This window comes from Leguminivora glycinivorella, unplaced genomic scaffold (assembly GCF_023078275.1).
Source record: "Leguminivora glycinivorella isolate SPB_JAAS2020 unplaced genomic scaffold, LegGlyc_1.1 Scaffold12, whole genome shotgun sequence".
Classification (NCBI taxonomy): Eukaryota; Metazoa; Arthropoda; class Insecta; order Lepidoptera; family Tortricidae; genus Leguminivora; species Leguminivora glycinivorella.
In genome coordinates this window covers 26,619-52,167 of record NW_025952837.1, presented here as the reverse complement: position 1 = coordinate 52,167, position 25,549 = coordinate 26,619, and the positions used below count along the sequence as shown (strand labels likewise).

At 39.0% G+C, this 25,549-nt stretch overlaps 1 protein-coding gene across 1 annotated transcript in view; it reads left to right on the top strand.

Annotated features, from left to right (window-relative positions):
* Positions 1-25,549, top strand: part of LOC125242198 (sphingomyelinase phosphodiesterase C-like) — a gene marked incomplete at its 3' end in the record, with an annotated part of 80,945 nt that overhangs the window by 35,286 nt on the left and 20,110 nt on the right. Inside the window, exon 2 of the mRNA XM_048150915.1 lies at positions 2,763-2,880. Coding sequence (XP_048006872.1) covers positions 2,811-2,880 — 70 coding nt within the window. The remainder of the gene's footprint in view (positions 1-2,762; positions 2,881-25,549) is intronic.

Sequence of the window (25,549 nt, the reverse complement as noted above, 5' to 3'; positions counted from 1 at the left end):
TGCGAGCTACATAATGCCTCGTTAGTATAATAAGGTTAACATGTATGAAGTTTGTTTAGACCTGATTACGCTGGCAGGTAGATGGGAGAATGAAATCACAGGACGATAACCTCTACAAAACCTCTAAAAAAAGAGTGATAGGATTACAATTTTTATGAGGAAGATTTTTTCTATGAGGGAGTAAACTAGCACTTTTCCTCCCTGCTAGAAGGGATCATAGTGACATTTCGTTCAGGATTCAATAAACACCCTCACCGTAATGCTCCCTTGTGACAAAATCTACTGTTCTTCTTAAAGGGCAGTTGTTTCCTCTTCCAAATGAGTTTACCTCGGACAAGTGCTCGTGTAATTTATTTAATTTTGTTGCCGCGTTGAGTTCCAAGCGAGCCGTATTTTCTGGGGCACATTCTCTCAACTAAACCCAGTAAAATATCGTTTTAGAACTTTTAAAACGTTACGAGTTTTCAGAATCGTTGTATAAACATGCACTCATACTTGAAAGTTTAACGTGGTTTAAGTTTTGCATGCAACTTTTTCCCTTTGTTGATTTTTTGATTTCACGAGTAGGATATCAAATGTGTATTTAATTGTTTGTGAAAAGTAGAATTCAGAATCAGATAAAGTTAGTAGTTAGTTGCCTGTGTGGTGACGGGTTAAGAATTTCACCACTCCCTTTCTTCCCGTGGGTGTCGTAGAAGGCGACTATGGGATATGGGTTAAATTGTGGCGTAGGCGAGAGGCTGGCAACCTGTCACTGCAATGTCACAGTTTCGTTTTCTTTCAACCCCTTATTTGGCAAGAGTGGCACTGAAGCTTTAGTAGTTTCATGTGTTCTGCCTGGTGTCCTGCCGTTTCGCCGAAAAACGTTTCGTCAAATTTCATTTCCCAATAATTATATCGCAAAAGTTTCATTTCCCAAATTATTGTTTGGCAAAGGTATGTTTCGCAATGAATTTGTTTGGTCAAATTATCATTTGGCACAATTTTACTTAGTCAAATTTTATTTAGACAAAACTTTATTTCGCAAACGTTTTTAATGGCAAAACTTATATCCCAAAAACATGTTTGGTCAAAATATCACATTTCGAAAATATTTAGGTATTTAATTTACCGAAGATTTTTTTGTCAAATTTCATTTCTCAAACAAATTTTGCCAACTACCCATATTAACATTTGACAAACTTAAAATCTGTCAAATTATAATTTCCCAAACTTTTTTACTGTTTTATTCCCAAGTGCTTCAGCTGGATAAGAAAAGTTTGTTCAACTTTATTTTTGTCAAATTAATTACTGGACTAAATTATTTTGTCAACTATTTTTTTTGTCAAAAAATATTTCTTCAAATTATACCATGCAAAACCACGTCCACGTTTGACAATAAATATTATAAGGCATAAATATAATGTAATAATGTTATTAGTATTGTATCAAAAAATTCGTGTGTGACAGAGTCAGTTTAGGTGCGACGACGAGCGAAGCGAGGAGGAGCGTGTTAGGTTGACAGTGAGCAAATGACTTTTTAATGTAATAAAAAATTAATAGAACATAATGGTCTTGAAAACGTCAGGTTCCTTTTTAATAAAATGTATCCGGACATGTAAGTGAAATGTCATCCTTGACATTTGCAGCAGGAGGAAAAAAAGTACGACATACACATTATTTCACACAAATGTTGGACACAAAGTATAAAATCAACAAACAAATTTCTAGTGCGCCATTTAACTACAATATATTGGGAAATGGAAATTTTGCCTAACAATACATTTGACTAAATAATATTTGGTAAAATAAGATTTGACCAAGTAAATATTTTGGGAAACAAATACTTGCCAAAAAAAGTTTTGCTAAATGTCAATTTGCGATAAGTTGTTTTGCCAAACGTTTATTTGGGAAATGATAATTTGGGAATAATAGTTTGGAATGTGAAACTTTGGGAAACGTTTTTTGGCGAATCGTCAGTAAACCGTTCTGCCTACCCCTTTAATGGGATACAGGCGTGATTGTATGTATGTATGTAAATATAAAGTTAGTTTTAGTAAACAAATTGGTGTGTAAATTTTAACAAGGAAAACTAAGTTCTACAGCTACACGTGTCCCCTATTGACACTTTGTGAAATGTAAGGGGTACACAAGTGTTATTATTAGTTTAACCCAAAACAATACAATACCATAGACTATAGAGCATACGGAAGAGAATTGTTAAAGTAACAATGCGTGTAAACATTGCGCATAATATAATGCCGTCTCTAGCTAGGGTGAAAACTTAGGATGAACATACTTAGGATGAAAACATTTGAATATCAGTTTTGACTATACCAAAGTACGGCCCGTTGGCCATACGCGACCCGCGAAAGGATTATATCAGGCCCCGTAGCCGAATGGCATTTCTACGACGCGAAACGAAAACGAAACGCCGCGAAAGGTAGTTTGGCTCTGTCGCGCCAATACTTAAGAGCGATAGAGATATATCTACGAGCGTTTCATTTTGTGAGCGTTTCGTGAGCGTTTGTGCCATTCGGATACGCACCCTGTTCCTCTAAAACAGTCCTTTAAAATAGTGAGTCATATGGCAGCACTGTAGTAAAAATTTGTTAATCTCCTCTAAAATTCCTCCATGACACCTAATGGAAAAAGTTTTCCCAGCACTGGACTATACGAATAATAAATTTATTATATTTATTATTTAATATTTAGTGCCTTTTGTAAGTTTTATTTCTATCATACTATTTTTTTGGCATTCATTACTAATTTGTATTTCCCAGGTACTGATTGACGTGGCAGTGAAAATGCGAGTGACCTAGCGTCTCACTATGAAGACCGCGCACCTCGTGCTGACACTGACGTGCGTCATCTCGTTCACTTGCACCCATGCCAAAATAGGTAAGTGATCTGTAATCTTTGATACGGTTTTCAACATATCTTGCCCCATTCTGATGCATGGCACGGTCCCATCGACTCCTTAGGGTTGTCAAAAATCAAGTAATAATCGCTACGTTGCAATGCGAGCCGAAGGGAACCGGAATGGCCTGATCGAGACTGTGTCCAACCACAGGTCAAGCTAAATAAATGGTCAGCGATTTTTTACTGTCCTACCAGTGTAAATGTTACTTTAGCAAATAATATTCTTTGAAATTTGAAATAAAAAAGTGTTATTCAATTTCAGTCCGAATCAGTAAAAGAACTTAGTACTTGTACTTGGTGGACCAACTAACACGACAAATACGAACGTTTCTGAGAAAATATGTTGGAAATATGCACAATATCTGTACAAATCAACATCTATATCGTATTCAAGCCACACTTAGGAATCTTTATTAATATATTAATCGTGTCTAGCGACGATGCGATACATAAATACCACTTATTTACTAGTATTTAATGACAAGTCAAACTCATGTCTAATTATTGCTATAGACTGCCTAAAGGCATTGTTTGATTAATCTATCAAAGGCAATATTATTGACTTAGCTAAGCTATACTGTCTGATAACTTGATCAAATATTACCTATATGGCATTGTTTTTTTTTTCATATCAAAAGTTAAATATATATTGAATTACCACATACGTATACATTTTTTTAATAAAAATGGGTCAATCGCGTAACACTTATGACCCTACGTTTTGGACATGAACGTTACGTTTCAGAAAAATATGAGTAGAAATTATGATAGTTTAAATCAATATACATTATGTACATGTAAGTTGGCAACATGAACGTATGGATTTATAAATTGTGATGGTGAAATTTACAATATTCATGTAAGGTTGATTCTTTGAGTTCTTTCATATCTACTCGTATTAGTTTTCTACATGATATCAATCTTTGACGTCATTACTACTTATGTGAGGCGTTTTCGTGTATGTCTAATAAAACTTATGACATGAGTATAGTTGAAATATAGTACTGATTCGCGGGTTCACTCGTGAGTCACCAATGAGTTTTTCTGAATTTATGTGCGAAATGTCATTTGATATTTGCCAGTCGCTTTTCGGTGAAGGAAAACATCGTGAGGAAACCGGACTAATTCCAATAAGGCCTAGTTACCCTTCGGGTTGGAAGGTCAGATGGCAGTCGCTTTCGTAAAAACTAGTGCCTACGCCAAATCTTGGGATCAGTTGTCAAAGCGGACCCCAGGCTCCCATGAGCCGTGGCAAATGCCGGGATAACTGAAGGAGGATGATGATTGCATTGATTCGGAAACAATAAAAGTGTATCGTGAATATTAAAGGGGACTTCAAAATATGTCATCAGACCAATTGACCTCGTTAATCCTAATAACCTCACCGTGCCAATCGACTGCACATAGTGCAGCTTAATTAATAATGCATAATACTGTTGTTGACCAGCGTAAACAATCTGAACCAATCGAGCAACGCTCAAAGTTCAAATTTGCATAGCCTATTTATTATTGTATCATACGTATTGTAAGTAAACATGGTAGATTTGAAGTGGTCTCGTGGAACTAAACCAACAGTTTCAAGGGCTTCCGTGTTTGTGGTGTGTGTTACATGTACTCCGCAGTTAAATTGGATACGTTAGTATGTATCGAATGTTTTTGCAGGAGTTGGTAGATTATTCCATAGGAATTATTACCCTTTGTCTCAATGTAGGTACCTATTGCTTTAAAACACAGGCATTTTTTTCCGATTTTGTATTTGGAACCTTTATCTCTTAGAGTCTCGTAGAGTAAACTCGAATATTACTTGTATTTGTATTTGTACTAGTATGCCGATATTTATGAGGATAATTATGAATAGGTAATATAAGAAGGTGCATTTATGTTAGAAGCCTTAAAAATATAAACTGGAATGTGGTTAATAAATTAAGGTAAAAGACACAAAAATACGAATTTCCTGGTATCCTGTCATTCCTGTTCCTTATACTACACGGTGGCAAATCGGTACCAGAGACTTCATATGTAATTGTTTCAGAAAATGGACTAATTTAGAGGTTTATTGCAAAATGTAGTCACAGTACTTTTACTGCCATCTCTTGGTCTCGACTCGACTATAGGAGAAACTTCTACACTTCCTTTTTAAATGATAATAATGATGTAATAACGAGTATCGATCAAAGGTCATCTAAACGAGCATATGAGGTTTTACACAACAATGAAAAATAAGAAGGAACTAGCCGTTAGCTTGCGCTGTTTGTTATACCTACTTATTTATAATTATAGGTTATTAGCTAGTGTGGAGTTGCAGCCGCAGAATAGGTCAATACTTACGGGTAAGTGTGTCATAAGGGAGAAGTGTGTCTGGCTTTCACATTTGGCCTGTTTAAATCAATGCATGATCAGTGTTTATTGAGAGATCATACGTTTCCCACTAATTGTGAGAAGCAAGTAAAAAAAGTATGAACTCGCAAAAACACCAGTGACAATGGGTAAAAATGTTAAATGTGAAGGCCAGACACACTTCTCCTTATAACACACTTACCCGTAAAGGTTTTTACGTACATAACTACATAAAATATAGTCTGTACTCTCGCCTTTATTCTCAAATCTCAAATAGGGTAGGCAGGGCATATATTGAACAAGGTTTATCTTTTAAATACCTCATTCATATTCTTGTATGATATGCATACAATAGCATTAGGTATCTTTCTCTGATCCTGTTACTTCACTAGCAAAACCGTACGAATATCTCGTTTCAAAGTTAGTTTACGTAATAGAGTTCTCCTTGTGTGTGAATGATTTGTTAGAATCGTTCTACCTTTGCCCTTTGTGGGTCGGGTATCTGACGTATTTATCATTCTGACTCAGGGCTCGGGTGATGCCTATTGTGCTGTCTATGGCGATGTTACATGCTTGCGTGTAGTTCTGTTGTATTCTTCAAATTTTCATTTTCATTTTTCATGTATTATAAATTAAAATAGGTACAAATTAGCCTACAAATAAAACTGAATTAAATCTAAAAAAGCTAAATAACTCTAAAACTAAATAACTTACATTTGGTATAAAAAAAAAAACTACTAAATACTCTGTATCTATTTAAATGTACCTCAACCAAATTTACTCTCAAAAGTCTCCTTAAACCAGTTGAGGGTAAATGGAATGATTAAACGACCAAAATAAATCATTTGAGTTGAGCAGGAAATACCCATGTTTTATAAATATCAATGTCCAATCGAACATTCTTCAAAATATATTTTTTTTAATTATAAATGGGTTTATTCTTGGCCACCGACTAGCCAAAGGCAAAGACGTGGCCTACGATGGAGTGAGCTCGCCCAGAAGATGAAAATATATTTCGGAATTATTCCCGATATTCAGAGATTCTCAATAAATGAGTATTCTATTGATGTCTTGTATTTTATAAACGACTTCTAAGGTAGGTTTAGAGAGCGGAGGTTGTTAAAAATCGTAGCTTTTTAGGTCACAATATGGATCTCAAAAATATAAGTAATATTGTTAATTGCCTTACTTGAGATCATTTAATTATTACTATTGTTCTCAAAAACATACAAAAAAATATACACACACAGAATAAGAGAAGAACCTGAACCTGAAGGGACTTAAACCTTAATCAGCTAATCGGGGGTTTAAACCTCGTTATCGTTTGTATTAAATTCTAGAAACTTTATATCTTTGTTATACTGTTACTGTATTTACAACGTAGCGTGGCTTAGTATAGCTTCATACTCCGAGTATTCTCTGTATGTAATGTTTACTTAGAAGTCACTGCGAAGAGTAGATTAAGGGATTTCAGGAAAACTTGATCCGGTGGGAAAGTCTTCCTCACGGGTATGTGTAGCCGAATGGCACAAACGCTCACGAAACGAAACGCTCGTAGATATCTATCTATCTCTATCGCTCTGCTTATTGGCGCGACAGAGCCAGACTACCTTTCGCGGCGTTTGGTTTTCGTTTCGCGTCGTAGAAATGCCATTCGGCTACGGGGCCTGGAGACTCGAGCCAGCACATATAGAAAAGTATTAAAATGTTTCAAATTATTTATTAACATAGATGTGTAATTTTCGGCACTTTTCTAAATAAAATGTTTCAAGTCTCCCACCGGGTCACGTCTCCCGGACTCCCCCTGTTTTAATTGGTTCTTCTAGTTGCGTGCCTACATTTCAACGTAAACACTCAACACGAAACAATCGCTGGTCCCACGTCCTCATTCACATGCGTAGTCTCCTGAATTAATCAGATCCAGCGGTAGACAGCCAGCGTAGATAAACGCCGGTCGATATTCAAATTAAGATAAATCAATTGCTTGGTCCCATTTCCGGGCAGACAATGGCAATTGTCTTTTGTTCTCTACAAACGGAATTCCTTGTTGGACAGCTTGTATATCAGAGTTGAGACGAACTTCGGTGATTGGGAATCGAAGAAGACCATGAAACTATAGTACATTGTGCATGTGCAACATGGTTCGGAAGTTAAATATTGCAAACTAGTCTTTTAAATCGCCACAGCGGTGTCGCGATTTTTACTCTCGTTGCAATATGTTTAAGCTTCAAGTAACGGACAATGTTTTTCATCTCACTTGCAACCAGCAAAATATAAAAACTGTAAAAAAAGTTAATTATTGTACTTTTGACATTTCATAACTCCCTTGGGAGAAATATCTTTCTACAAATCCCGCTCCGCCTGCGTGCTTTGCGAGTATGATGAAAATAATTATATTAAAACTGCAACTTTGTGAAGTCACTCACTGACTTGACACTTAGTTTATCTATTACCTATTACCATTTTAAAAATACTCTTCCACCCGTAATATCAACTGCTTATTTTTTAGAGGATTTAGATTCCTAAGAAGAAATGAACATCTGGTTGGTTAACAAAAATCAAATTAATATGTCTGTTATGTTACGAGGAAAAAAATAACATTATGTATACTTTACATAAATATATATATTTTTTTATGGTAGCCGTACTTACTCATTAACTATCCTCAAGTAAAATATTCATAGCTAACACAATACATTAAGTGCTGAAAATTACCCACTCTGCTCATCACATTAATCATCGTGCATTTGCTTGTCATAGCAGGTGACAACTTTAATATTCATCATAATGTGTGTATACGACGAACAACATATTATATAGATCTGTTTTTGTTACATTTAAATAGGTACTTTCTAAAGTTGTCTTGTTCTACTACATATTTATCCGATAAAGGATTATCGGCGAAAAAAAATCGTTTATTATTTATTTGTTCCCATTAATATTCTAAAAAAGTTCATCATGTCTTATTTCTCATATTTATGGCTAAAATAATACTTTGGTCTCTTTTAAAAGATACTTGGATAGTGTTATTGCAAACAACTTCGTATCAATAAAAACTCTCTCTTTACGCCCATTCTGGTCTGGGTTTAATGCTCTCATGCGTAGCTTGTCAAAAACGTGTATTAAATTGTGATCTTTTTTTAACATACATAATTTTATATACATATTTAATGCCAAGTTGGGGAGGGAGGGGCCTTGTTGTCGGAGATAGAAGACTAACCAATCTTCGATTCGCTGACGACATCGTTTTATTCTCCTCAACTGCTTCCGAGCTACAATCAATGCTACAAGATCTATGCGACGCGAGCCTCGAGGTTGGACTTGAGATGAATATGTCGAAGACCAAGCTAATGAGCAATTGTAGCACCCCGTGTAGGATTCAGATAAACGGAGAATCTGTTGCACATGTCCAGGAGTACATTTACTTGGGCCAACTAGTTTCCTTCCAGGCGCGACAAGAGAAGGAAGTCGAACGACGGACTGGAAACGCCTGGAGGAGCTATTGGTCCATGAAACATCTGATGAAAGGTGATCTCCCATTGTCACTCAAGCGGAGACTCATGGACATGTGCATACTTCCAATTCTCACCTACGGTGCACAAACTTGGTCTTTAACAGCGTCTCAGAGGTCCAAACTCGGGGTTTGCCAGCGAGCTATGGAGCGCAGCATATTAGGCGTAAAATTAATGGATCGTATCCGGAACACTGCGCTGCGCTCCAAGACAAAAATTGTCGATGTGGCTCGGAAAGCGGCCAAGCTAAAGTGGGACTGGGCTGGACACGTTTGCCGCATGCCGAGTGAGCTGTGGGCTAAGATTGCCACAGAGTGGCAACCCGGCCTAACGCGAGGATCCGGCAGACCCCGCCGGCGATGGCGGGACGACTTGGATTGCTTCCTTAACAACTGGCCCGAAACTGCCCGAGATCGGGAAGATTGGAAAAAGAGGGGGGAGGCCTTTGCCCAGCAGTGGGACATAACAGGCTCCTAATAATAATAATAATAAGCTTGTGGCGAGCTGAATGGGAAGTGGCGTCCCTTGGGTCCCATGCCCCCGAGAGTCGGTCAGGTCCCTCCCTCCGGCTTGCCTTCACTGGCCGGCCGGAGTGAACACTGAGCAGGGGCCGCAGGATTCTCACCTCTGGCTTGCCTTAACCGGCCGTCCAGAGTGGGGTGCCAGAGCTATATGCTCGCAGGGTGGAAGTGAAATATGCATAAGACGCGAGTTGGCACAGTGGCTGTTTCGTACAGACTGGGTAGAAAGCGGCGCACACCTCTCCACACCCTGAGCCGCTCACGCTATGTTGTCCCCTTGTCGCTCCGTGCGAGCGGCCGTTTTCGGGGACCCATATAGTGAGTTGGCGAGTCACCGCCTGCCTATTTTTTCGTGTTTTTAAAACATATGATCAAGGCAGGTGCCATAGACCTTTCCATAGACCGTTCACTAGCACACAAACATTTCAACCCAATAGCCCAGTATAATTTGTATCTTTTCATTGCAATAGTTTTACACTAACCGGGGCTTGTCCTTGGGTGCATTCTATAGTGCGGACAGGGACAATCGCCGGCTAGTGTCACATTACTTTAAATTAAACTGTCTTAAAGGGCCTCTGCGCTGTTGGCTTCGGCCCCACGCACGCCTCCCAAAAGTCCGGGACCCCATGGTCCCGAGAACTGGAAAAGACAAACAAATAATAATAATATTAATAATAAAGCAGTTATTGTGTTATTTTTACGTTTTTGAAACCATCTATATCAAGGAAGATACTTATGTATAATGAAACATCTAGATGAGACTGAAAATACACATGACACGAAATGTCAAGTCCAACGACGATATAAACAAGATGAAATATAAAGATATGAGATGATAACAAGATCGCGAACCAGAGCAGCAGAACGTAGCGCACGCCCACCACCCTCGCCCGCCTCGTCCGTCTCCTCGCAACCGCCGTCGAGTGACGAGTTCGCCACCGCGGCCGACACCAGCGAGTCGAGCGACGAGAGCGGGCCGCCGCCGCCGCCGCCACGACCACCTGCGCGACGAGAGCGGCCACCGCTGCCGGCACGCTTGGGGCCTGCGGGACATCCTGCCCCGCCCACGGCTCCCGCTGCCGGTGGTGTAGTGCGTCGCATGACATGGACACGAGAAATAAACGAGAATGTCATGCGCGCCTATTACGGGGCCACAGAGGGGGGAACCCGGCTATCCGCGTACCGTTCTAGAATGCTGCCTCTGTTCCAGGCACTCGAGCCATCCACCACCGTATCGGAGCAGCGTCTATCGGATCAGGTGCGCGTCATTCAGCGGTCAAAGCGGTTGGATGACGCCACACTTGATCGGCTTCGCCAGGAGGCTCTCGCTGCTCGCGCGGACCCCGCCTCGGGGCGGGATTTGCCCGCCATGTCGCCGGACCCGGTGCCCGAACCCGACCTGGCACCGGAGGCGCCGCGGGTTGATTCCGGTAACGACGGCGGGGACTTCGCGAGTCAGAGCGTGAGTGAGCCTGCTAATGAGCAACTGAGGAGGTCTTTGGAAGAGGCGATTACGCAGTATCGCTTCACAAACAATCCTAGGCCACGATTACCACGTCTGCCTATGAATAGACGCAATCTAGCGTTAATGGGAGCCTTAAACGCTTTACTAGAGCCATTTATACGGACTAGTAAAGATCTAGATGATACACACTCGATCATGTACTGCGGAGCCATCGCGGCGTGCCGTATTGCTCGAGTCAAGTTTCCGGACGCTGACCGTGCAACTAGGACCGTCGGAGGTGTCCCTGCATGGCAAGTACGGATCGAGCGTCGTATCAACTCGTTTAGGACTCTCATTGCAAAGCTGATCTGCTTCAGAGGGGGTAATAATCGCCCCCGAGTAATGCGCTTTGTGAACCAGGCGTTCGCGGGGACGGACATCAGGCCCCGCGACTATTTGGCCAATGTCACAGAGCGCATCGACTTCCTGAAGCAGAAAGTCTATGCATGGGCAAGCCGTATTCGCCGCTACAGAAAGCGTGTGGACCGATTCCAGCAGAATCGTCTTTTTCAAAGCGACCAAAGGAAAGTATACCGAAGGTGGGAGGAAACCGACCCTCGTGTGTCTGACGTGCAGCTGCCGGATGCTACTGCCATGTCTGATTTCTGGCGTAGCATCTGGTCGGCGCCCGTCGAACACACGGAGGGTGAGTGGATGACCGTTGTCGAATGCGAGTGCGAGAACATCGAACCTATGGGGGCTATCACCATCAGCCCCGACGACGTAAGTTGTGCTGTCCGTACGGCCCAGAACTGGAAAAGTCCTGGACCGGACGGATTGCACAACTTCTGGCTAAAATGGTTTCGATGCTCGCACTCGCGTTTGGCAACGCAATTTCAACAAGCCCTCGATCTTGGTTCTCTCCCACCTTCCCTAACAACTGGTGTTACTTTCCTGCTCTACAAGTCCGGTAGTACCACGGAAGCAAAAAACTACAGACCCATCACGTGCTTGCCTACACTCTACAAGCTCCTTACATCCATTTTGAGAGCAAAAATTAACGCGCATATTGTCGCTAACAACATTCTGGCCCCCGCTCAAAATGGATGTAGGGTTGGGTCCCGTGGTACTAAAGAGCTCCTCCTCATAGACATGACCATTTGCCAACAAGTTCGGCGGAACAAGGGGGCCATCTCGGCCGCTTGGATTGACTATAAGAAGGCCTATGATTCGGTGCCTCATTCATGGCTGAGAAGGGTATTGGAGCTGTATAAACTTGATGCAGCTTTAATATCCTTCCTGGCTGCATGTATGAGGCAGTGGACCACAGTCCTTCGTCAATCAGGAGGCAGGGATGACCCCACTGGCCCGCAGGACTTCATAAGGATTGAGCGAGGAATATTCCAGGGTGACAGTCTGAGTCCATTATGGTTTTGCCTAGCTCTGAATCCCCTCAGCACCCTGCTGAAGGATTCAGGGCTAGGTTGCCGGCTTCGGAGAGAGGGTGAAGTCATCTCTCACCTTCTGTACATGGACGATCTCAAACTATTTGCACCGAACACCCAAGACCTGATGGTGCTATTGAAAACCACAGAAGTTTTCAGTACCGCCATCAGAATGGAGTTTGGTGTCGATAAGTGTGCGGTTATGCATGTACAGCGGGGGAGGTTGTAAATTCAGAAAATTTACAACTTTCTGAGACGATGTCGTTCAGATCTATCTCTGAATCAGAAACCTATAAGTACCTTGGTATGTCACAGTCGTTGGGTATTGAGGATGTTGGCATTAGACGGTCGGTGAAGGAGCGCTTTTTCAGTCGGCTCACAAAAGTCCTTAACAGTCTTTTGTCAGGAGGCAATAAAGTGCGCGCCTTTAACGCCTGGGTAATGCCTCTACTCACATACTCCTTTGGCATACTAAGGTGGACCCAGACCGAGCTGGACGCCCTGGATCGGAGGGTCCGGTCACTGCTTACCACACACCGTATGTTACACCCGCGCTCGTCTGTTATGAGATTGTACATCCCACGGAAGTGCGGAGGTCGAGGCTTCCTAAACGCCAAAAATCTCCACAACCGTGAGGTGTACAATCTCAGGAATTACTTCCGTAACAACGAGTGTGGGATGCATCGTGATGTGGTGGCAGTAGACGGAAACCTCACGCCGCTCTCCTTGGCGAAAGAAAACTGGCGCAAACCTGTGGTACTAAGTACTGCGGACCGCAAGGCGGTATGGGAGAGCAAGCAGCTACACGGGCGGTTCTACAAGGCCCTCACGGGACCCGATGTAGATCTGCTCGCATCGGTGAACTGGTTACGATTCGGGGACCTCTTCGGAGAAACCGAGGGTTTTGCCTGTGCAATTGCGGACGAAGTTATGATGACGAACAACTACCGGAAATATATCCTGAAGGACGGTACGGTCGACATTTGTCGGGCATGCCGCCGTCCCGGAGAGTCACTCAGGCATATCATTTCCGGTTGTTCTCATCTAGCTAACGGCGAGTACTTGCACAGACATAATCTCGTAGCCAGGATTATTCACCAGCAACTTGCTCTTCAATACGGCCTTGTGGACCGCGAAGTACCGTATTACAAGTACTTACCTGCGCCAGTTCTCGAAAATGGTCGTGCCACGCTCTATTGGGATCGATCTATTATCACTGACAGGACTATTGTAGCCAATAAGCCTGACATTGTGATAATAGATCGACTGCAACGCCGGGCAGTGCTCGTTGACATCACCATCCCCCATGATGAGAATCTCGTGAAAGCCGAGAAGGACAAGTCCAGTAAGTACCTAGACTTGGCTCACGAGATAACCGCCATGTGGGATGTTGATTCAACGATCATTGTCCCTATAGTCGTTTCAGCGAACGGTCTCATAGCGAAGAGTCTCGACCAACATCTTAAGAGACTCTCGCTAGGTGGCTGGATCAAGGGCTAGATGCAGAAGGCGGTGATCTTGGACACGGCGCGTATAGTCCGACGGTTCCTCTCTCTGCGGCCCTAACCGCCGGCAGCTTGGGCCCTGCCCCGCTGCTGGCGGCACCCTAGGTTAGGTTTTTTATAATGTGTTTATATATTTTGTATTGTTTTGTATGTGGTTTTTATTTTACTTTTATAATCATATTATAAAAATCCTAGCCTAAGAATTAAAATGAATAAAGGAGTTAATAATAATAATATTTAATGAAAGTGAAAGAACAAAAATGTATATTTTTCCGTTTTTCCTTTAATTTAAAAATATGTAATATCGCTCGCAGACGTTTCTGCATGATAAAAAACAAACAAAAATATAAATAGTGTGACCTTGAGGTTAAAATAATAAGTACAAAACTGGACAATGACAGACACGCGATGGACAAATCAATGACTTGAAATCAGTTTGGCCTGTGTAAACTGAATTACCTACAGTAACTCACGAAATATTTAATAGAAATTTAATGAGGGTGCCGCTTTCTTTGTAGGTATCTTAGGGTCACTTGCACCACCGAAAATGGAGGATTAACCCAAGGTTAACCCACCATTTGATATGGAATTTGCCAGCTGACAGCCCACTAACCTTGAGTTAAGCGGGTGGTGCAAGTGGCCCTTAGTGTTCCTCAGTGTCTTAGTGGCCTCATTTTCAGGTGAAATGCTTAACATGGCAAGGAATTACATGTTATTATTTATAATTGTGGCATTTTACTTGTTAGATTCCAGGAAGGCTGTATTTTACCTGACACGTGTAAGGCAAATGCACGTGCGACTGATATCATTTTTAATATTATTACACGACATCCTTACACATATTGACTGAGCCTCACGATAAGCTCAAGAAAGCTTGTGTTGTGGGTACTCAGACAACGGTATATGTATACAAATATACATAACTTAGATAACATGCGTGACTCAGGAAGAAATATATGTATTCATCAAACAAATAAATCCCTTACGACCGGTCTACATTATCATTTAGATATCATTATCACAAGACAGTTTGATGTCATAATGTGTTTTGGAATTGATGCCGTAGATACGAGTATGTTTATGTGATCATTATTAACAAAAGTAATTTATATTATTTCATGCAACCAGTTACAAGAGGTCAAAAAGGTGGCGTGGGTAAAAAATGTGAGACGAAGTCGAAAATTGTCAATGAAGACGCCACGAATATTTTTGACTCAGTTAAACAGCGTCGCATACAATACTTTTTGTACGACCACGCACTAAACTTGTTTTTTCAATTGGTAGTTTTCTAAAAACACTTTCGACAAATACTTACACACTGTTTCCCAGATTTTGACAGTTTGAAAAAACATGTCTATGGTTCACAACAAGCAATACCATCATCATCATCATCATGTTTTTTTATAGTGTTTTATGTATCTGTGCCTTATAAGGACAAATAAAAGAAAGGGAGTAGAAAACAATATGTTTTAGCAGGGTGCGTATCGATCGATATAACTTTTTTTGATATATTTTTAGTCGTTATAACGATCATTTGATATAATTATTGAATCATATAATAACAAATAATATACTAACAAATTTTATGATTCTTATTTAATATAATGATCATTTTTTCTTATAACATTTATTATAACATACTTTGAGTATAATGCTTATTTCCGATAACAAATAAATTGTATAACACAAATTCTTTCTAAAACACAGTTAAAATAAAAAAACAATTGTACAATAAATTAGATCCATCGTTTACCAGAAAAGTAGATAAGGTTAGAATTGTGACCCCTACACACAACGCGCTGTTACCAGAAAAATAGGTTAAGTTAGGTTAGAACTGTGACCCTTAAACATATGTACTGCTATCAGAAAAGTAGGTTAGGTTAGGTTAGAACTGTGATCCCTTGAAAAAAGAATAAAACTAATTCATGAAATGTTTTATACTGTTTGCTAGTTATATTATAGTAGTCGTATGTCAATAGATATTTATACCATATAACGGTGATTATAAATAAGTGTTATACGAAATAATGATTATACAAAATAAAAGTAGATATTTTGTGGTTATATCAAATGTTAATTATGTCAAATGAGTGATTATATCCTTTAAATATATACGAAATGTTGTTATATCAAATATTATTATACCAAAAAAACTTCGTGGAACCCGGAACCTTATTTACTGAGTTCATGTTTCCTTGAGCTCGGTTTTATAAAAAAAAAATCTTTATTACACGTTTCCAGTGTTTTTTCGAAAGCCTTTACACGTGGCAACGTTACCGAAACACCGTAAGTATTGAAATAAGAAACATTGTTGAATTTGTGACACCTGCCATTATAATGAATTCTTTTAAAAATAACAGACGACAGTTACCTACTCCTTTTTCAAATTACCCACTCATTCGGAAAGGGACTTTTCTTGCTTATTAGGAAGGGTCAAAGTGTGCCTCTTTTGTTTTACATGTTTTAATTATTTAACTTGCCTAGCTTGATTTTAAGGGTTAAATCTTAAGAGCTAATTTTTACCTATTTTCCGATTCGACATATGTAGAAGATTTTTTTTAATATTTGTTCTTGGGTTATTTGAATTGTCTCGCCGAATTAGTTGTGAAAAGAAGAATACACTTAGCCATAATATGTCTGTAACAATATGTAAGACTTATTGTACTTTGTGATATTGTGGTTTCATCAGTCATCACGGTCGTATCTCACCTTTACCCCTAACCCCTTATTTATAAACATTTACTAAAGTTATCGAGCCGATAAAGTTCGTTTGTCCCTTTCCGACGTATTTATGTGATAGAAAGGGACAAACAAACTTTATCAGCTTGATAACTTTAGTGTATGTTAACCCGGCACGGAACATCATCAAAGCTCGCGCACTCGAACCTCAATTGCCGTGGTTGATAATAACACAAGTTTGCCATTGTTACAGTTTAATTCATACGAACACAATCGGCTTTCGCTCACCGGCATCTGTTTGCTTTGTTTATGTTAACGGCAAAGGTACCTGTGACTTGATTTCCTAACGGTACCCCCATAAACAATCAGCTTTATGTTACACATGAGGCAAGTTTATCGGACCGCTCTGATGCAAGGCAAAATAGGACCTAACGTAAACTGAGAAAGAATAATGAGGTGGCAGCCATAATCAGGCTGTGAGCAAGGTTATGTGCGCACGTGGACGAATTTGGACGCCACGTTGATTCATGTTAACTGCTACACTTTGTGCGTAGGTCGTGCCGTATTTAACCGCAAATATAACTTGGTGGCAAGCTCGATGAAATGTAAAGGTCAGCGGTCGGCAACATTTTTCCCGAACCGTATTATGGAGCGAATTCCTGTCGCGTTCTCCGTGGCTTCAGACCAAGGAATACTAAACAATAAGCGAGAATCAGGGTTGCCTGTACGGGGCCGTGACCGCATCAGTATTTCATGGTAATAGTTTACGAAAATATTTGCGGTGAGGGACTGAGGGTATGAGTTTTATACATTCTCTTGCTGCAGTGCACTTTTTACAGTGGAATATTGGTTTTATATTGATTTAAAACAATATTATTAACAATGTAGGGCGTCACATCAAAAATTACCAAGCATAACGCAAAGAAAGTTTAAGTAAGTTTTAAATTTAAAGGTTATTATTAAAATAATATACCTATGTATGTTATGTAAGGTCAGGTGGGGTAAGGGGGACTATGGGGGAAGGGAAACACTGATTGGTAACTCTGAATTTATAGACTGTAGCTGGGTCATTTGGTGGTCGGTAAGGTACTACCTAGGATTTAGTTCCAAAACAAAAACAAAAATAGCGCTAGCTCTAAGGAGTGTGCGTCCTTGACAAAAACAAAAAATCTGTTGTCGTGCTACAAGACCACGAGTTGGACGAGTATTATTTGTGTAGTGATTTGGGTAGTAAAAAGTCATGTCCGAAGACTTTTGATATCTGTAAATATTCCTTTATATGTTTAATGTTCATGTCTCGTATTTGAATTTGAGAAAACTATGCTGTAAATATGAAAATTCAACGTGATTCATAACACAACCTACAAATGACATACCGGGGTAACGGGAACTACCATAGCCGGGGTAAGTGGAACATATGTTTCCTTTTCCCGATTTCAGGGGTCATGAACATTTTCAGAGACACATATTCTATAAGTACAGAAATTTTGTATTGATCCAAGCTTCAGTATTTTAAATACGAATAATTACTAATAATTAATAGTCGTTTTTTAATTTGCAATACTGAAATTTGAATTTTCGGAAAAAATTTGTAAAAAAAATCTTAAAAAACAATTATAATTTTTAGTTAACCACCCCTGTCTCAAGCCCATATGTTCCCCTTACCCCGAATTTCAATTTATGTAAATATTTTCTATTTTAAACTATATGTCAAAGAACCAAAGTCTCCATTTGATAGATGATGTTTTTTTTAATTTACATTGCCGGTATAATCCACACTAGCACCAATACTTTGAGATTTTAGAGAAGTGTTTCCCTTACCCCAAAACTCGGGAAAGGGAAACGGCGGGACCAGCCTAAACATTTTATACATTTCCAGCTACATGCAATAAAGCTAGTTTAAAAACTAATTTTGCCCTAGAAAGCAGACTTAAAGAAGCATACTTTGTGTCGGTCAAGATGAATATACGACATTAAATAAAGTGATTAGAGCTCGATGTAAAATATAAAAAATGAAGTATGTTTCCCTTACCCCACCTGACCTTACCAATATTATTTTTTATGTGTAGGTACCAATTATATTTATTTCTAATCGTCGTAAACATCTGTTACCTTTAACTGTTAATAAAGTTGAAATCAATGTTCCCTTTGAAATCTTTTACTCAATTTATGAAAATTGATGGATATTGCGCGAACACTAAAGAAAGTTTTAATTTCAAAGTTTAGCGAACTAATTCACCGTATTTTGAAACAAGCGCAACAATTAACAAGACTAATTCAAAATATTAGGCTGAGAGTAAATTAATCAAAATTGAATATTAGATAGGCCAATTCGAACGTATTTACAGCATAAGGGCCTATTTAAACGTCGCGCGGTTTCGCTTGCGATTTTAGTTACATTGCGGACTGATTTGCATTATTTTCATTGCGGTTATGTGGGTAAATACAATTCAGCAGACCAATCAAATACCGCAATGTAATGAAACTGTTATGCAAATTCTCGCACCGTGTAAATTAATTTTTTCATCACATTCGTTCGTAAACGGTGTTATTACATGCCTGCAAAGTGCATACTGATACGTAATGAGCTATTTACCACCCTAGGGCGATAAAGTGAATACCCGGGTGGGGCCTTCCACGACCCGTCAAAAATTACAGGATGGCGGACGAATGTTCGAAATGTCAGCGTAGGTTTTTCAATACATTCAGGTTAATTCTATTTTAATATATCACGTCTTTAGATAAAAAAAAAACTCTTATAAATACAAAAACAAAAAAAAAAGACAAAAACAAAAACTTAATTGCTGGCCGGGATTCGAAACCCTGACACCTACGATCTATCTGCGTACATTAGACCGACCTCGTACGACTGAGCTAAGCGGAATCGATGCGCGCGCGGTGAAATTAACTACCATACCTATTTTACGTTTACAAACGCGAAAGAAAAACTCATGAAAACTCGAAAATTCGCGTTTTCCGGGATCTTTCACCCCCGAAAACCCCCACATAACAAATTTCAGCGAAATCGTTAGAGCGGTTTCCGAGATCGTCGGTATATATAAATAAATAAATATACAAGAATTGCTCGTTTAAAAGTATAAGATTTGGTTATCACTTCGCGATTGTGATGAAAAACAGAGTGGAAAACATATCACGGGCGGCAGAAAGATTACAAACTTCAGTCAAACAGCCTCTCGTTCGTAATTCTTCACTTTCCGCCCTCAATACACAATGTACTATAATAATATTATTACTTTTTCTGTGGTACAGCTTCACCAGCTGGTCACCTTGAGTTTTTAAGTAACGGTTCGATAGCGTAAACACACGAAATGACATTCAATGTACGGAGAAAGTGAACAGCGTAAATGGTGAGCGCTGGTAAAGTTTTAGTATAACGAGAAGGTTTGAATTCTAACTTTAGTTATACTTATAAATTATTCACTGAATATAAGCCCGGCGCCTTCGGCGCCCTCTCACTTAAATTGTCGGGCAACGCCCGACGCACGCGGTTCTAATCCGGGCGCATTCGGCGCCCTCTAACTTAAAGTGTCGGGCGAAGCCCGACGCACGCAATAATAAGCCCGGCGCCTTCGGCAACCTTTATGGTGTCGGGCGAAGCCCGACGCAGGCTTTCCTAAGCCGGGCGCCTTCGGTGCCCTCATATTTAATAAGTAAAATAGTAACCCCAAAGTAAGTTAAATAAAAAAAAGTTCAAAAACTAAAATCCGACTACTATAAAATGTGCTCTAAAAAGTATGAAACAAGATAGAATTGTTTTATGAAATTATCATGCATGAAATTCACAGCTGTGTATTCTTTTCAATACATAAACTCAATGTTATAATAAGTTTGTAAATTTTATAAATACTTGCAGAGATTCAGAAGATAGCCGTGGTCCTATGCCACTTATGTGCTTACCTTAAAGTTTATAATTGTGGCATACAACCACGGTTATCTTCGGAATCTCTGCAAGTATTTATAAAATTTACAAACTTATTATAACATCTTATTTTTTATACTATGCTGTAGTTAGTAGGTTATGAACGCGCATCACATGACAAGTGACATGGGTACTCGTATAGCGTATAGATTAGTACGTAAATATCCCCGTACATTTCTAGATATAATTCAATATGTTCTGCCACACTTTAAATGTCACACATTCAAATGCTGGCCAACTTCCCATCTGATACGTGTTATTGACAAAATATAACAAAAAAGAAAAATCAGACTTGGAAAACGAACAAAGTCTAATCTCAACCGCATGATCTAAAAACCGAAAACAAAATCTGCCGAACCAACTAAACAAGTTCGGAGCCAAAATTGCAATCTTCGTGAAATACCTCGGTTGCAATATTCCGTGCTGATACGCCCCTGAAAGTGGGGCAACGGGGAAGGGGCACACATAAATCAGGCCGTGGCGGGTGATTTTAAATAAACGCTCTAAACTATATTAAATTTTATCGCTTGACACACGCCGTTTACATTTATAATGGCAATGAAAGTGTGTTTTAGTATAGACAGCTATTATAATTGAGTGCGATTATTTTATCTATTCCCCGACCCCTGTGTGGTGACGGGTTAAAAATTTCATCCAGTGGATGTCATAGAAATGAATTGTGGAGTTAGGGTTCGATTGAGGACGATGGGGCTGGCAACCTATCATTGTAATATCGTTTCATTTTCTTTTTTTAAAATACTTTATTGCTAAGAATGCCGAGTGGCATTGAAATGTTATCAATTTTAGACCTCTACCTACCCCTTTTGGGAATATAGGCGTGCGTATATTGTTCGTTGATTTAATATTAAATATTTGGATGTTTTGTTTTTCCTGCATAGAAATGGACGCTCTCCGACAATCGCGCATGTTATGTTTTGCTGCATCATTTCCAAAGTTTAGTCAGGTTACAATTCTCTTATAACAATAATCTTATATAGACTATGTAAGCATTATAGTGATTGTAAGCATTAAAGATAACGTCGTATAGGGTATGATATTTAGGTTTTAACTAGTATATTTGTTACGTACCTAATATTATTCATTACATAATTTTTTTAGCCTGGTGTCGTGTCCCACTGCTAGGCAAAGACCTCCCCTCGCTTCTTTCACTCAACCCTCATTAAAAATAACCTAATTAAAAAAACTATATTATATTCTAAGCGTTCAGTCTCCCAAAAGATGTTTCTTTTGTAACCTAGTTTCTCTTACCGTACCTAACCTTTACCGATTCTTTCTTGCTGTTGGGTGATAATGCCTACGGTCGGCTGCAGGTCTCTTCGACGCCAGTAGCCATCTATATGGGGATGTTTCGAAACGACTTTGACTAGTAGACTATAATATTATATTATGGCGAATAGCAATGTAGTATGGCTATTTTAGACGGACTCTGACATCAGAACGATATCGGAATGATGACATTTATTTATCATGCGTCTCGCTGGCTCTGAAGAATTTTCCTAGTAATTGCCCGTAGCTAAACACCCTGTTCCTGCGGCTGCTATCAAATTCACGATCAAAGTTCGTATAAAATAGTATTAAAAACACCGTCTTGTTCACAACACACGCTAGATAATTTCGGCTGCTAATCACAGGCTACCTCTTTGTTGAGGCGCGAGTTGATTGATGATCCGCGTCTACACAATTACAATGTATACGTGCGTGCGTTAAGCTGGGGGTACACGTGCGGGAAAAACCACTTCATCAGGATTCTTGTGAAATTAGCTCGTATTAAAACTCACAAGTAGTAAGTAATATCTAAGATCACTTCAATATTATGGGAATTCTATATTAATTTGCTCATATTCGAACAAAAGGCATTATATACAGAAAATTTAGGATATAAATACCGGAATAGAAATTGTAATTCATAAAAATCATAAATAAATTTTACAAGACATGCTTACATGGATGATCGACTTAGCCCCATAGTAAGTTCAAAAAGGCTTGTGTTATGGGCAACGATACGAATAAAATATATGTAATGTACATATGTAACTCCTATACAAATACATAGTACCTATTATTTAACTTTTAGTATTATTTTTATTTATTATAAGTTTATTTTTAAGTTAATTAGTTCAATTAGTTATATTTTAGTTTTGTATAGTTATTTTTAAGTTTTTAGTTATTATTAAGTTCTATATAGTATATAATATGTACTTTCCAACTTGCCAATACATCAATATTTACGTACATCCACGACTATTATACACATGCGGACAAAACCCTTTCATTTAATAGGATTCTTGTGAAATTAGCTTGTATAAACACACAGGTACAATGTGTACGAGAGCGGTAGGTACCTATACCTGTGTGGGTGGAACCAGCCATGCCAAGTATTGTGATGAATTCATATTCAAAACAAAAGGTTTCCACGTTACATCAAAAATGACTTCATTACATTATAATTTTAATTTCAAGGAAATGAACACATGTTCGAACAATAGGTATAATACTTCGTCAGACGAAAATTCTAGGAAATATCGGGGAAAAACATTGTATAACTAAATAGTTATTTGTTATACAAGGGAGCAAAGTTGTATTTTAACCGAGTGTGGAATTGCAACACGAACTAGCGAATGGATTCTAGGGTTGAACTACGAGCGAGCGAATGGATTCTATGGTTCGAAAATAGAATCATGAGCGTTGCAATACACACGAGTAAAATAACTTTGCATCCCGTGTGTAACACATAACTTTTCACCTCACTAACGCCGTGGCTTGCGTGGGCGACGGTCGCGCGATGGTCGCGCGACGGCGATGCGACGTATACGAAATCAAACTTTATCGATATGGACGTATGAGACGCGACGGCGACGGTCGCGCGACCGTCGCCCACGCAAGACACGGCGTAAAGCGAGGAAACACGCAATAAAAACAACTGGAACATAATTGCACAGAAATAAGTCAATTTGCGTTTATTACAATTTCCACGAAGCACCGGCCGACACCACAAAAGTTTCAAATTAAGAATCAAGAAGAATAATCTATTTAGGTGCGTTCCGTTTCACGCGTTTTGAGATTGCAATGTTACTTAAGGTGCGTTCTGAATAAGTACAATGGAAGAGTCAAAAATACAATTTCTTGTACGATTTCAAGTGTCTTATGGTGAAATCATGTTATAAAATTGTTTGAATTTTATGTTTTTAGTCGGACACAATTCGATATGAAATTATTTTTACGTTCGCATCACATGATTTGTTAAGACAATTTTAAGCACAGGGAGAAAATTGTCCTGTCTTATTATATTTAAGAAAGTAACTAATGACATGTTCGGATTTCAAATATTCTTTGCACTCTTGTGGATAAAATGCGATTTTGCTATCTGTTTTTAAAGAATAAAAAAGTCCTTTCCGAGTTAGTGAGGTGAAAAATCTATTTTACGCTGTTGCTATTCACATACCTATGGTAGTAACTAGTAGCATCTAATTTAAAAGTGCCCATTCCTTAAAAATACACATTTATAATGTGTTATTTTTGCTATGAAGATTAGACAATTATAGTTTACCAAAAAAAATTATAGTTTACAGCTTGCCTTGTCGCGCGCGAGTCCATAACATCAAGCACGACTTCAAGTATGGACTCGCGCGCGACAAGACAAGTTGTGCTAGAGGGGCTGCTACTTTATTTTTGTAATCATAACATAATAACGGCTATTTGGCTTGCCGGCGCGTCTTTTACCTGCAGGTCTTTTCAGTTCAGTCAGTTTCCTCCGGTGGTAGCTATCAGAGTCCAGCGCGATCTATAGTAAGCTCTTCACCAGGCTAGACCTGTAAGGCAATTCCAAATGACAGTGCCATCGGATTATCCACTAGTCAGAAGGAGAAGTGCCTACATAATGGGTATTCGAATATTTAATAAAGTTCCAGCATATTTAAAAACCCTCACTTAAACGGATTTCAAAAACAAACTGTACCTACAAGTTATTGTCTGATTGTTGTTTTTATACCCTAGACGATTTTTTTGATTTTCATATTAAATTTGGTATCAACTGTATATAAATGACAACGGTCAATGTCAAAGCTGTATTTCCAAATGACAACGGTCAATGTCAAAGCTGTATTTGTGCAAGAAAACGTAGCTCAGGCCTTCTGTTTTTGCATGAATACAATCGAATTTCACATGCCGAATGGCAGAATATAGTATATTATAATATAAGTGCATGCTCTGTATCTGTATCTTATATGTATGTTCTGACTTGTGAATAAATCATCGGTAGTGACCCTGCCTGTAACGCAGCGGTCCCGGGTTCGAATCCCGGTAAGGGCATTTATTTGTGTGATGAGCACAGATATTTGTTCCTGAGTCATGGATGTTTTCTATGTATATAAGTTTTTATTTATTATATATATCGTTGTCTGAGTACCCACAACACAAGCCTTCTTGAGCTTACCGTGGGCCTCAGTCAATCTGTGTAAGAATGTCCTATAATATTTATTTATTTATTATTCATTCATATCACAATACGTGCGTGCTTAAGATGGGTGTACTTAAGTAGTTTACTTACACTTCATGTAATTTTCATTAATTAATTTATATCAATCAGATAAAGTAAGACTTCACAATAGAGACGAAGATGAGCTTTTATAATAAGTTAAAATATTCAACGTGATAGGTTTTGAAATAGATATACATATTTAAGCATGTATGTACCCAGCTTTATACTACTGGTTGTTATGTATAATCAGAATGGCTTTGGACGTTTAAATTAGGGATATGAATGGTGAGAATGTGCTTCTATGGAATAATCAAGCTTTGTACTACCCTGTCTGTTTGTTTACGATCGACAGATGTACACACCGTACCATTAAGTTTTTATATTATCATTATATTGTTTCAGTGACCTTGATTCACGTACTTGATAAATAGCTTAATTTCACGTTATTGCATTTTATTATATGTAATAACCTAACCTAACCACAAAATTAAAATTTTGAAAAAAACCCACATAGTGGACCGATTTTTATGAAGCATGGCTAAGAGAACTCCCGACTAATTCAGCTTTCAAAACAAAAAAAAAACTAAATCTAAATCGTTTCATCCGTTCGGGAGCTACGATGCCACAGACAGACACACACATATACAGACAGACAGACAGACACGTCAAACTTTTAACACCCCGTCGTTTTTGCGTCGGGGGTTAAAAATATCAAAGTACGTAATGAGCCTAGTATCACTAAAACCGTAGGCGGGTAATTACAAAAT